This window comes from Talpa europaea (assembly GCF_964194135.1).
Source record: "Talpa europaea genome assembly, chromosome: 1".
Classification (NCBI taxonomy): domain Eukaryota; kingdom Metazoa; phylum Chordata; class Mammalia; order Eulipotyphla; family Talpidae; genus Talpa; species Talpa europaea.
Window position 1 is genome coordinate 31,184,262 of NC_140073.1, and position 13,591 is coordinate 31,197,852.

A 13,591-nucleotide genomic window follows, 5' to 3' on the forward strand; every position below is an offset into this window, starting at 1 on the left:
TCTTATAATTTTTCAAACATTCCAGCCAAAAAAGGGAGGCAGGAAATGTGTTGCTGGAGATCAAAGACTGTCATATATTTTAATTTTGAAAATGCAAATCAAGAATGTGTGTGAATAGTAGCATGAATATGCAACACCTCAAGATTAATAATGTTATTGAAATGATAAAAATTTCACTGGAGCTATTCAGTTGCCTCCATGGTTCAGAGAACATTTGTATGAAATGCTGTGCATAGAGACGAGTGCTGAGTCATTATCCAGTCTTGCGCTCTCCTCGGGACTTTTTAGCTGAGTGGTTGTCTCGCTTTAATAAAAAGATGATCAGCTCCTGATTTAAAAGATCAGTGCGACCCTCACTGAAGGAGAGGGTGAGCAGAGAATAAGAGGACAGGGACATTGGCTGGATGTCAGCGAGCTGTCCTCTGAAATCTCTCACTCCAGAGTCTACTAGAACACAATGCAGGAGGGAGAGAGGGACCATATAATTGTGCGGGGAGTCATTTAAACCTGGGAAGCTGAAAGCATGGACACGCATCTACCCAAATGAATACAAGCACATACAGGTACACTTGCATTTGACACAGGAATGCATACATGCGTCCACACTTACATGGGATGGACACTGTATGTCCCCACCTGTGGATGGGTTTATGAGTGTACACAGATGCATATGTGCTTATGAGAAGAGCTGCAGTAAGTGCCTGAACATGATATCATGGGACAATCACTAGTCCTCTTTTGCTAGCAGAGGTATTAGTTACCATTTGCTAGCAGAGGTATTAGTTACCAGCCGTGCAGCCTAGTGAATAGCACTACACATCAGTAGGCTGGTGGCACAGGCTCAAACTGACTACTGTGTGCAAAGCTCTGGGATGCCCTCCAGAGCAATGAGTAGGGGGAGCTCCCAGCTGCCTGGAAAGGGCTCATCCTCATGCATCCAGTAGCAATCGGAGCCCGTGTCCTCCATGCCACAGAGGTTTGTGGGGCAGGCTGAGCTCCAGAACCACACAGAGCCAGCAGCTCCTGGCTCCACATGGTCCCCTCTGCCCACAGAGCGGGTGAGACTGAGAGACAGATGACAGACAGGACGACGGAGTCAGACACAAACACCCAGGCGTGTCTGCTCCATACAACATTCTTTTGTTCTTCGAGAACTGGTTCCTCATTACCACTACGCTTTCTCCCTCATCTCTCTCTCCCTTCCAAAACCCAGCACACAATCAGGGACTGAAACAACACGTAACGCGTGGGATGTGGTATGAAAACTGAGGGCCTGGAAGCCCAAGGCAGACACAGAAGTCTCAGCTATTCAGCAAGGTGGTTTTGTGTTTTGCATCTTTTAAAGTAGGCTCAGGAAGTTAGGACTAATAGGGGAGCCGCAGAGGACACCCTACCACCACCCTTTAGACATCTGCTCATGCTACCAGCTGCTTCTGAAATGCCTTTGGGTCTCCACACGCCTGATGAACTACTAATCCTGGGTCAGCTCCAATTTTACTTCCTCTTCCAGTTTTCTCTGACTCTCCTCCTAAGCCCTTGTATTCACTGCGTCCTAGAACACACGGTGCACATCTCTCCTGCAAACTGATGGGGGTAGCTAAGCTGTTAGCTTAATGTTCCTGATTCCTGCCCTCATAGGACCTATGAGGACTCACTAGAAAGTTTCTTTGGCCAGGAATGGCAGGTGGGGAGGAGCTCTTACCTGTACAGGAAAGGCGCGACCGTGGCAGTGTTGGGGTGGCTGTATTGCTGCTGGGGCTGAGGTAGCTGGACACTGACAGTATTGCTTCCTGTGGTCTGGGTGGTCCCCACGAACCCACTGACAGTTTGGCTGCTGATGCTGTGGTTCAGGCTGGTCCCTCCTGGGCCTTTCCCTTCCGAGGATGCCAGGCTGGAGGAGGAACTGGAGTGTCTGCCATCAAGTTGGGGCTTCTGCTGGGGGAGCCCTGAGCTTGGCTTCCCACCCCGGCTCCGCTCCCCCTCTTTGGAGGGGACTGGGGCACTTGGGGATTTCGTGGGCACACTCTTCATTCCTGGTTTTGGTATTCCACTGTGGGAAGGGGCTGGGGCCTCCTTCTTGGCACTGTTGAGCTTCCCCCCTTTGGGGATGAAGCTGGCAATCTTGGAGGACTTTTTTGGCATCTCTGTCACCGTTGCCCCGCTGGGGTCTTCCTTTGGCCCCTCTCTGAGGTCCGGCCTCTCTGTCACGGAGGCTCTCTTGGCCAGATCCTTGCTTTTCTCCTTTTCTTTCTCCCGCTGCTGTTTCTCCTTTTCCTTCTCACTGCCTTTCGGAGAACTCTTCTTGTTGGTCAGTGCCCGGCTAAAAGTTCTCTGGGCAATGCCCTTGAGTGCGATCTTGGGGCTGTTGGATGCGGGGCCCGGAGTGGACAGCGAGCGGCTGGTGGCCTCCATTTCTTCACTCTCCTCAAAGCTGGGCAGGATCTCCAGCCGCTCGCAGCTCGTGTCCCGGGACCCTGGGCCCTCACCCGCCTTGGAGCCCCCTTTACTGTTGAAAAGTTTAAGCTTTTCCAGCATGGACTTCTGATTGTTGGGGGCGGGCTTCATGGCTTCAGGGGTGGGCCTGGGGCCCTCGGGCACCGGCTGCTTGACCGAGAGCATGGACGAGGTGGCGCTGTGCTTCACGCTGATGGACTTGCTGCGCCAGGGCTTGGAGGCGGCACCGGGCTGGGGGATGGACGAGGAGGTGCTGCAGTTAGCAGCCGGGGAGGTGCTGCAGCTCTCCAGGGGAGCTGGGACATTCTCGCTCATTCCGGGGTGGGAGGAGGCTGGGCTGGCCAATAGCTCTGCAGAGATGGGGAAGAGAAAGAGACCTGAATGACATCTAAGGCTGCACTGAAGATGAGGGGAAGGGCCACCTCGGTACACAGCCCAGCGCTCCCAGTGCAAGTGCCCTGTAGCTCCATAACCCACCGTGTACATGAATTGTGGTTCCATTTGAAACCCCACCTCCAGGTCCCCCTCTCCATACTATGCACAGGTCACACTCCCCCACCACATTTTGGTGCATGCTGTGAAACTGCAAGCCGAGCTGCACACATGCACACATGCACACATGTACAAGCTGCAATTAAACATATACATTGATGGAAAACAAACAAAAATTCACACCACTGTGGTGATAGAGAAAGATACAGGAAACATCTACTACTTTGCATTATTCAACCCACATCCCCATTTACCAGCTGTACAGAAGAATCAAAAAATATCCACCTTTAAGAAAACAATGGAGCAGAGACATTAAAACAGAACAACCACCCCCCCCCCAAAAAAAGACAGAAAAAGAAGAGAAACCAAATATAATCTTTAGAGGAGAATGATCACCCACCAAGGTTGCTAAGTCTTATCACAGCACATGAAGTATCCTATGTTGGTAATTTCAAAGAGCTACAAACATGGACTTCAAAAAAAAAAAAAAGACCGTCTAGCTTTAGAGTTTGAACTGCACACTGGCTTCACCGTGGGCAAGAAAACACTTAGGTTATCTGAAAGTCAAGGCTTCCCCTTGGCGCTCAGCGAGTTTCCCCAGCCAGATTCTTTTCTCAGAAAAGCCTCAAAGTATTTCGAAACTACAACCAGAATTATTCTGGGAAGGGCAGGTTTCAAACTGGAGTTCTGCTAGCCACCGAGGCGGCCGGACCGTATCGCAGAAATGAAAACTCGCAGCGCCCTCCCGGAGGCAGCCCTTGGCCACGCAGCGCCCTCTGCGCCCTGTCCTGAGTGAGGGAAGCTGTCAGGACGAAAGTGGAGGGGCTGGAGGGACGGGGGTCGCAGCTGAGCCCCGTGCCCACCCGCGCCTACCCACCTACACCCACCCCGTGCCCACCCAGAGGGCGGAACAGACAGGTCGTGCCCCCGATGCGCGCATCTGCAAAGTCACAATGACTCAACTTACCTAGCAGCAGTCACTTTCTCCCGCAACGTCTCCCTAAGAATTCTCCAACCGGAGAGGCGGCCCTTCCAATTGTCACAAGTGTTTTCTGTTAAACTGCTCATGTTTCTAATTAACTTTTGTCATCCGCAACTGCTCCAGTGCCCAGAAGCCTGGCGGGATTAACGGCTGCTTCTTCTGCTTTTTTTTTTTTTTTTTTTTTTAATACCTATGTTTCGCTGCCTTCTAGCAACAGAGTAAACTGTATATAGAGCGGCTTTTTATGATTTAAAAGTCAACGGCCGCCAAAGCCACGTGAAGGCAGTCCCTGTGTGGGGCAAGAACGCCGAGTGCTTCCCTTTCCTTCTCAGCTGCTCAGGGAAGCCACAGCTCCAGGGTGATCCAAAGCAGACCTCCCAATGTTTTAAAACACATACATCTTTCTGACTTACTGGGGATTTGGGTTTGGAAGGGGGGGGTACTGCTGCACAATCCTCCCTAACAAAACTCATGGGGCGTTGTTGGATCTTTTCCTGGGGAGAGCGCAGACTGGCTTGGAAACAGCCGCATGGAACCCACCCACACCGCTGCCTTTCAGAGGGTCCCAGCAGGCCCACTCCAGGGCCTCCTGCCTATCAGGGGGTGCAGTGCTAGGGATGCTGTGAAGAAGTGGGCCACTAGCCCCGTTTTATGAGTGAGGAAGTTGAGGCTCAGGGAGGGCTAATGATGGACGCTAAACCACATGGCTATAAATGGACATATCCTGGATTTAGATATCAAGTCTACTGACAGTGCTCTTAGGACTACACCACAACTACCTCCTTTGATGAAGAACATATTTAAAAACTGTCACTTAAATGCCTCAGGTGTTCTCTGGGCATTGCCTTTTCTATAACTTAGGTATGTTCCTGACATCCCTGGGGGATCATCCAGTCCAGACACTGGAAAGGAGGCAGCTGGCTCTCTGGGTGAGAAGCCAGTGGCCCTCCAACCCCAAGTCCCATTTTTCTTAGGACTACTCTTTCCCTTTACCTGGGATCAGGTCTAGGGTAGAAGGATCTGGTCATTCATTCACCATACTCATTCATATCATGATGCACTCATTTAGGAGAATCTACCATATGCCAGACACTGTTCTAGGCACCTGAGATACATCAATGACAAAGCAAAGATCCCTGCCTGCCTTCATGGAGTTTACATTCTAGCAGAGAGGATCAGATGATAACTAATATAATTAGTAAGGTTTACCAATTGCTAGAAAATACATGCTAAAGAAAAGGGGATTGGGGGTCAGGTTGCAACAATGCCCTTACAGGAAATGGAACATCACATTCTACACTCACATAAACTACAACTCACATAGATGACACCCCTCTTGCCTAAGTTCTAGGCTTATTCCCCATAGAGTATAAGTACATGGATCAACATGACTTCTCGGTTCCCACACATTCCTTGGAATTCCTACAAAGCTTGCTTGAAACAGTTTCAACAAGAAATGCCCCTCTTACCATTCCTGTGTTTTTAACATTAACACACACAGCTAGAAATTAACCTATAACTAAGGACTGACCCTGAGTTAAACACTTATCTAAGTGAAACATGCAGACTAGCTGAAGATGTGTGTTCTTCAGATGAAGCATGCCCGGTGCAGGCAAAGGGCTCACACAATGTAGACAGGGCAGACATTCACAGTCACCTTAAAAGCCATGCCAAAATGGCTTCCAGAAACTCCTACTTTGTCTTCCAAACCCCAGTCCGGATGCCCTTTTCTCTGTGAAGCTACCTAAGACCCTCAAGCTCAACGAACTACATTGTATCACATGGCATTTTTCTTTCTACTCTGTGTTTTTCTTGGACACTGCCCATATGTCCCCATAAAAGGGCCTGGGCGATCACTTACTTATACCAGGCATTGGGAATGAGTTGAATAAAACACAGCTCCTGCCATCCAGGAGTTCGCTGTTCAAAGAGGTAGCAATTCTCACAAGAGGCCACAAAAACAGAGTAAAATTCTGTAGAGGGATCAAGTTCCATGAGACCCAAAGATTGGGATCTTCAAATCCTCCCTAGGAAATTTGGGAACCTTTTGCAGAGGATGTGAACTTGGGTTGTCACACAATGCTTCTGATATGGGTTGGAACGTTAATCCTCTGACCTGTGAGTTCCTCCAGGGCAGAGTCCCCTCCCTGCTGCCCTAAACCTACCCTCAAGAGTGGTAAATGGCTTCTGACTTCCTGTAGAAAGTTTTGACATTTTCAAGTCACATTTAAGGTGAGAGAGATATAAGATCTGTCATTAGTCATTAGTGTTTCATTAAAAATTTCCCACCTGTACTCAGGGGGTAAAAAGTCAAGATTAGGACCTAGAGCTTTAGGATTGGGCATTTAGTTTGGGCTTCCCTCCTTACTAAATCGTTACAGCTACACAAAGCAGCCTTGGAGATAATTCTGAATTTGGTTTCTAGAAGAGAAGCAACTTGAGTAGAGCTAAAAGGCACCAGGGCATAAAAGGGCCGGATCATCAATACCAGGTACTAATGTCACATCTGGAAACCTTCACAGTGAAGGGGGCTCCAGGTTGTGCAGGTAAACTTGACATATTTTTGTCATTCCTCAGGTACAACCCAGTGATCTCAGACAGACTTTGGCTAAAGTGACTGTTTGGGGCCGGTTCCACTTTCTTTGGAAATCTGCCATTTCTAAGCCGGGTTCTATGACCCCTAGCATTGAACCCTCCTTACCAGGCTTCTGAGACACAGGAGTTGTGGCTGGGTAGCCAAGCCTCAAGTTTTGTCACCAACTCATGGGGTGGTCCTGAATAGGTCTTTCTACCCCTCTGGGCCTCAGTTGCCCCATTTGTAAAAAAGAGGATGAGCCAATTCTCTGGAGTCCTTTCAGCTCAGTTTCCATTCAAACCTCAGTGAGTATTTGAGAGGCCCTGTGGGGCTGAGCCCTGGCCAACCTGTCACTAAGTCCACCAAGGCTGCAGCCACTCACAGGTGTTTCTTAACCTTCACACATGCCCATTTGTTACTAATAAATGGAGAAAACTGGCTGGGTTAAGAGATATTCAACCTTGAGTGAGGTGCAAATGAATTCAGAAAACCTAGTACTCTGTGAAAATTAGCCTGGGGAGGATTGGGCAAGTTCTTTAAATTAAGAGCACTTCTCTCTCTAATAATTGACAGCTCTTGTTTCTCTTCTCATGTATATGACCTTTGTTAGAGCAAAGGAATCTAAGAGGGAGAAGGAAGAACAGTACAAAAGAATGTTAGATATTACTAATAGGAGAAACTGGCGCTCCCAGCAGTGTTTATGAGAACTTCCTATACTATTTTTACCAATTTTGGGGTAAATCTAAACCTGTTTTAAAAAAATATAGTTTATCTTAAAAAATGTTCTGAACTTAAGTATTTTTCCAACAATTCTTTGTGAGTCAGGGAAGTAAATGAAACGATTTTTAATGGCACATGAATGATTTTAAAAATTATATATGATTACATATTAGAAAAGGCAAGCAGCCCATATATAAATGAACAATTTCACAGATATTAAATGTAGATTTAAAATTTGAGTTAAGGGAAATATGCAATGAACAAAAACTCAAGTGGTTCACAGATTTTACAAAAATCATGCAGGTATCTGAAAGACTGAAGTTCCATCAAACCAAGGAATGCTTATATGTGAAATAGGTAAAAAGCATTTTAGCGACACTTTCTTTATATTAATTCTTTTGGGAAATGTAATCAACCAAATAGAAATCAAACCAGAAGGCCCAAATAAGGGAATTCTGAAATGGCTGCTTTCTAGACCATAATTTATTTATACGTATGTGGTTAGCACATGATATTTTACTGAGATTGGCCAGACCTGGCAACATGACTGGGACTTGTTTGGCCAAAATCAATTGAAAAATAATGACTTTCATTTTTTGACCACCAAACACAGAGCAAGAATGGCAAATTATCACACAGCCCAATAAACATCCAAATATTCAAAGGCAAACTGAAAACAATCAGAGATGCTCTTACAAGGTGCAGTGGACTCTGATATAGTCAAGGCTTGTCCACACTGAACAATGGTCAGAGCCCCTACATGGACGTTATGACCCATGCATGGATCATGCCAGCAGCCAGAACACCTCCGCTCTAGAAGTCCAGCTTACAAGCTCACCACCACCAACTGTCAAACCACCACAAGCAGGAAAAGTCTCATTTGAAACACTGCAGACAGGAGGCTTTTGAAGAAGAGAAAAGGCTTTTTTTTTTAAGGGTTTAGGGAGATCATTAATCCTCTTAGGGAGGGGAAAAGTTTGGTTTTCCTGGCAACCAGCCTTAACCTTCCCTGACCATAATCAAAATACTTTCTAAAGGAAAAAATGTGTAAGGCAGAAAACTAAGCATGTCTTCCTCGCTCCCTCTACAAGGGCCAACACTGACCCAAAGTTTCTTCTGTTTCCAGCTTCACTATTAAGGAGATGTCAGTAGTCTGGACCCCAAGCCAGCAGGCACTCCAGGGGCATGTTCTAGGTGGCTGGTCCCAGCTCCAGTCACTGATACTATGATTTTAAATCTGCCCTGAGGAGATTTCCTGCCAAAATCCTCTCCTCACACTTCAGGAAAAGGCTCGATAATTGGATTTTAGAAAATGTTGTAATTTGCTATTTTTTGTCAGGATGTCAATCTTAAGCATTCAAATTTGTTAGGATAATTGAAACCATTTTTTTTCCAAATGCATGGCATTTTTTCCAAATGCCACAGAGGCTGGAGATTGTTTTCAGGGATGCTCTGGTCACTTTCTTTACAACACTGTTAGCCACCAGACCACAGCAGGGCATGAGAACCTCACTTAGTGCACTTAGTGGTTCTGCAGGATTCCCTGAGCCTGGTTGGAGTTGCTTTTCAGCACCATTGAGATCAGTGCCTGGTATTAGGGGCATAGGCTTAAACATAGTCTTCCCTGAAGCTCCTTTTTAGAGAGCGTCCTTGGGGATACAGGAGGAGGGGAGTGAGGAGGAGGCATGAGAATCAGCAAAGAAAGTGAGGGTGTGCGGTGTCCCTGGCATATTTCACACTATGAAGCTATCAGCAGCCTCTGCAGCACCAGTTTGATCCCAGCCAGGGAGCTGACCCACAGGGCACAGCAGACCTCTCCTGTTTGGCCCGCTGCTTCCCTCCATAGTGTGTTTCAGTCAATCTGCTGTTCTGCTCCCCACTCTGTCTCTGGTGAATCCTCTCACACCCTGTACCTCTGGCCTACACACCAGCTCTTGTATGCATAAATAAATCTTTAAAAAAAAAAAAAAAAGAAAGTGAAGGGTGTGGAGTGACAGGGAACTAGCTTTGTGTCTGCAGTGCCAAAAGCTCCTAGAACATTTGAGTTAGAATAAAGATGTTGATCTATATAAACAAATATATTTAAGAAGTTACTCTGTCCATGCAATCCCTATCAAAATGTCAATGATGCTTTTTACAGAAATAAACAAATCCATATGGAATCTCAAAGACCTCCAAATAACCAAAACAGTCTTCAAAAAGAACAAAGTTGGAGGTTTCATAATTTCTGGTTTTAAAACTTATGGCAAAGCTATAGTAATGAAATCAGAGTGGTCCCGTCATAAAGGTAGACATATAGACTAATGGACTAGGCTAGAGAGCTCAGAAATAAATCTTGTCATTTATGGTCAAGTGATTTTTCTGGACTATTCAGTGGAGTATAAGTCACTTTGACAAATAATGCTAGGAGAATTAGATATCCACATGCCAAAAAAAAAAAAAAAAAAAAAAAGGAAAGTTGGACTCCTATAGAAAATAAAAAAATAACTCAAAATTAATCAAAGACCTAAACTTTAGAGCTAAAACTACAAAATTCTTATAAGAGAACAAAGATAAGTTGAACTTTATTAAAATCAAAAACTTTTGTGCATCAAAGGGATTTTGATCACACTACCAACAGAATAAAAAGGCAATCTGCAGAGTGGGAGAAAATATTTGCATAGTATGTATCTGATAAGGGATGGATATCCAGAATATATAAAGAACTCCTATAACCCAACAACAACAACAACAAAAAAAACACACAGATTGTAAAAAAAAAAAAAAAAAGGCAAAGGACTTGAATAGAGATTTCACCAAAGAAGATGTGCAAATTATCAGTAAGAAAATGAGATGTTCAACACCATTAATTATTAGGAAATACAGATCAAAAAAACAATGAGATCCCACTTCATACTCATCAAGATGGCTATTATTAAAACAACAAGATAAAAGTGTTTGTACGGATATTGAGAAATAGAAACACTTATGCTTGTGCTGTGGGATGTAAACTGATCATAGCCGTGTGGGAAATACAATGACAGCTCCTCAAAAAAATACACAGAGAGGGCCTCCCTGGTGGCGCAGCGGTTGAACGCTGGGTTGCGAAGCTGCCAGCAGCCTCTGCAGCGCCGGTTCGATCCCCGGCTGCTCCCCAGCCACAGGAGGAGGGTCCCACATGGCGCGCAGACCTCTCCTGCCGCCCGCTGCTCCCCTCAGCAGTATACTTCGGTCCTTCTGCCTGTTCTGCTCCCTGTTCTGGCTCTGGTGAATTCTCTCACCCTCCCGCGCTTCTGACTGTACCCAGTGCTTGTATAAATAAATAAAAATAAATCTTTAAAAAAAAATACACAGAGAATAAAATCTAGTAATTCCACTTCTGGGTTTATATCCAAAAGAAGTGCAAGCAGTTCACAGCAACATTACTTAAGATAGCCAAAAGGTGGAAGCAGCTCCAGCATCCATCGATGGATGTATCAAAAAATGGATGCTGTCTGGATAAATTAATGGATTAGCAAATTGTGGCAAATACATACAAAGCGATATTAATTTCGTCTTCAAAAGGAAGGGAGTCCTGACATCCTATAACACAGACAAAACCTGAAGACATTATGCTAAGAGAAATAAGCCAGTCATGAGATAAGAAATATTGCATGCTTCTACTTATACGAGGTACCTAATGTAGTTAAGTTGATAGAGACAGAAAGTAGAACCATGGTTGTGAGGTGCTGTGGGAGGAGGGAATGAGAAATCACTGTTTCGAGGATAGAGTTCCAGTTGGTGGAAGATGAAACATTCTGGAGATGGATGGTGGTGGTGGTGGATGTACAAAAATGTACTTACTATCACAGAACTATATATTTTTAAATGGCTCAAAAGGTAAATATTATTTATATTTTTATCACATGTAATAGGATTACATTGGGCTACAGAATTCTAACCAGCACAGCCTAAAAGGCAAGGGGTTCACTACTTTATTTCCAGTGCTTAGTACAGGTCCACACACTAAGGGCTTAATAAATATTTGTTGACTGAAAAAAAAAAAGTCGACCTGTTAGTTTGATGGTTAATGAATCCCATGAAATTACTTAGTCTTGAAGATTACTCAATTTTATTTTATTTTAGCTTAAAAACAACTTGCTTCAAAAGAACAGTGATCCTTTCTAACAAACTCCAACAGGCATGTGGGAACACCCTTGTTTCTTCCTCCATCAACTGGCTACCACTGACTCTGGCCAAGCTTTTCTAACTGGGATGCCTCATTGCCTTACATCTACACCAACCTCAGCACCCAAACTATCTCTCTACTGTTTTTTCTAGGAAACCCCCCAAACTTCCAAACCGGAGCCATTTCTTCTTTCTCTAAAGAGCTGTAAGGCTGTTGGGATTCCCCCAGGGTCTGTGCAATTGCTGCCCTGCATTGTGGTTAGCAGATGCACACAGCTTACTTGCAAGAATGACTGATTCCAAACTAGGTGCCAGAAGTGGTTGTTGGAAAAATGGAAAAAGCAAAGGAAAAAACATTTATCCATATTGGACGCCCCCCACAAACTGGTCAAAACTAAAATTAGGTGTGGCTTGCCCTTCTTTGAGAATCATGCCAGTTGCCCTCTTTAAGTGAACTGAAAAGACTAGAAACCTTCGGGGGCTACTTTTCATGCTTTTTTCTTCTATGGAGGGTGGCAATTTTGCTACAGTAGACCACTGAGAATGTCATGTACTAATATACCAGTATCTTGTAACGGCTGACAAAAAATAAGTGAGCAGAATGTGAAAGTGTGTCACCCTAGTAGCCTGAAGTTGTCTCTGCCACAAAGTTTCCAGGTTTCCTCGTGACTTTTCCACCTGGAGGAAGTGGACAGAGAGGGACCCTAGACAGCTGCAGCAATTATAGTTGTGTTTCTTTTAATATATGACAAGGTCACTCATTCTTTTACTGTAGTGACTTATTTTGGATAAAACTAAATGAAATGCTGGGTAATAAGGTTATTTGTGTCTCTGCTGGAAAGTAAGAAACAGTGAGAAAAATCAAGACGGACCTTTTTCCTACATCGTTGACACTAAATTTTCTCCAATTTCACCACGTATATTTTTGAATCCCATTTACCATCATAAAGAACTGGTGAAGCTAAACAAAGGTTAACTGGATGGAAATACTGGCATAGAGTTGGTTTACATCTGACCATGTAATAGTACCTTAAAAAGAGTAAAATCTTAAAATCTCTCTCTCTCACTTAGTTTTTTCGTCCAAAGCCTCCCACTTTGCTGGATGAGAAGACAAATCATTCAACTGCTTGGGAGGAAGACACCTTTAAAAAGCAAAATATATATATATATATATATCTCCTAGCCTTTAGCTTTCAATTTTTGAAGTCATTATCATCCTCAAAACATCTCTCTCCTCTCTTGAACTTACTTGTTCAAAATCCTAACAATATGTTTCAAGAAAAAGTTTTTTGTTTTAATTGGTCAAGACCATTTCTCCGTCTTGTACCATATATGGCTGTAAGAAAGTACAATACTGACCATAAAAAACCTTCTCTCTTTTTTTTAAGGGTGTATGAAATTTCACTGAGAGACTGTAAACACTTTACAGGGGGCACATCTCATTATTGCAGGAGGTCATCGTCCACAGCTAGCAGTTCTTTGGCAGCGCTGGACGTTATTGTAAATCCATGGCTCCGAGAGAGCGAGGAATTCTACAGCCCCATCCTCTAAGACACCAGCCTACTCTCCCCGTTTCAGTAGGGACACAAGCTAGACCCTCCAAAACAGGGGCCTCCCCAGTACTGTTAACCCAAAGTGCTTTCCACTAAAGGATATACGCAGGCAGGAAAAGAGAGATGGGGTTCTAGGATCAGAGTTTTCTTGCCTGCAAGACTTCCCTGAGCCTTTAATATGCTTACTTGCACCAGAGATATCCAAAATGGCAATGCCATTGTGTGATTCCTAAATGTATTTTTGTCATAGAACTAATTTTCTGGGTTAGTTTAAGGAAACAGCCTGCCATGGGGTGCATTTTGGCAAACACGGTCCTAACAGAGGGGGCAGAAAATGGGCACACACTCCAAATCAGATAAGAAAATGCACCTTTTGCTCCCCCTGTGAAGTTTTAATCTAGTAGATTGCAGAATGTTTTCATGATACATACTTTGAGCATTAAATAACCTTAATGTATACCTGCTCCCTTTTATTTCCAAATGATTAGTATGAGTCTCGGCACTACAGCCAAAAACTACATGAAAACAGGAAGCAGGAGTCATGGCTGGGCAGCAGGATGTCTAAAAAGATTTCTATCAACAGTCGGACTCATTGTGACTCAGCCCTGAGACCTGGCGGCCATGAAAATTGAGGAGCTCTTGACCGGTACTAATGCAGAATGACTTAGA

At 44.5% G+C, this 13,591-nt stretch overlaps 1 protein-coding gene across 5 annotated transcripts in view; it reads right to left on the reverse strand.

Moving 5' to 3' along the window:
* The window catches only part of NAV2 (neuron navigator 2), a gene marked incomplete at both ends in the record, with an annotated part of 712,365 nt that overhangs the window by 158,024 nt on the left and 540,750 nt on the right, over positions 1–13,591 (reverse strand). For all 5 annotated transcript variants that reach the window (XM_084252230.1, XM_084252229.1, XM_084252228.1 and 2 more), the window contains one exon: positions 1,703–2,804. In XM_084252230.1, coding sequence (XP_084108356.1) covers positions 1,703–2,804 — 1,102 coding nt within the window. The remainder of the gene's footprint in view (positions 1–1,702; positions 2,805–13,591) is intronic.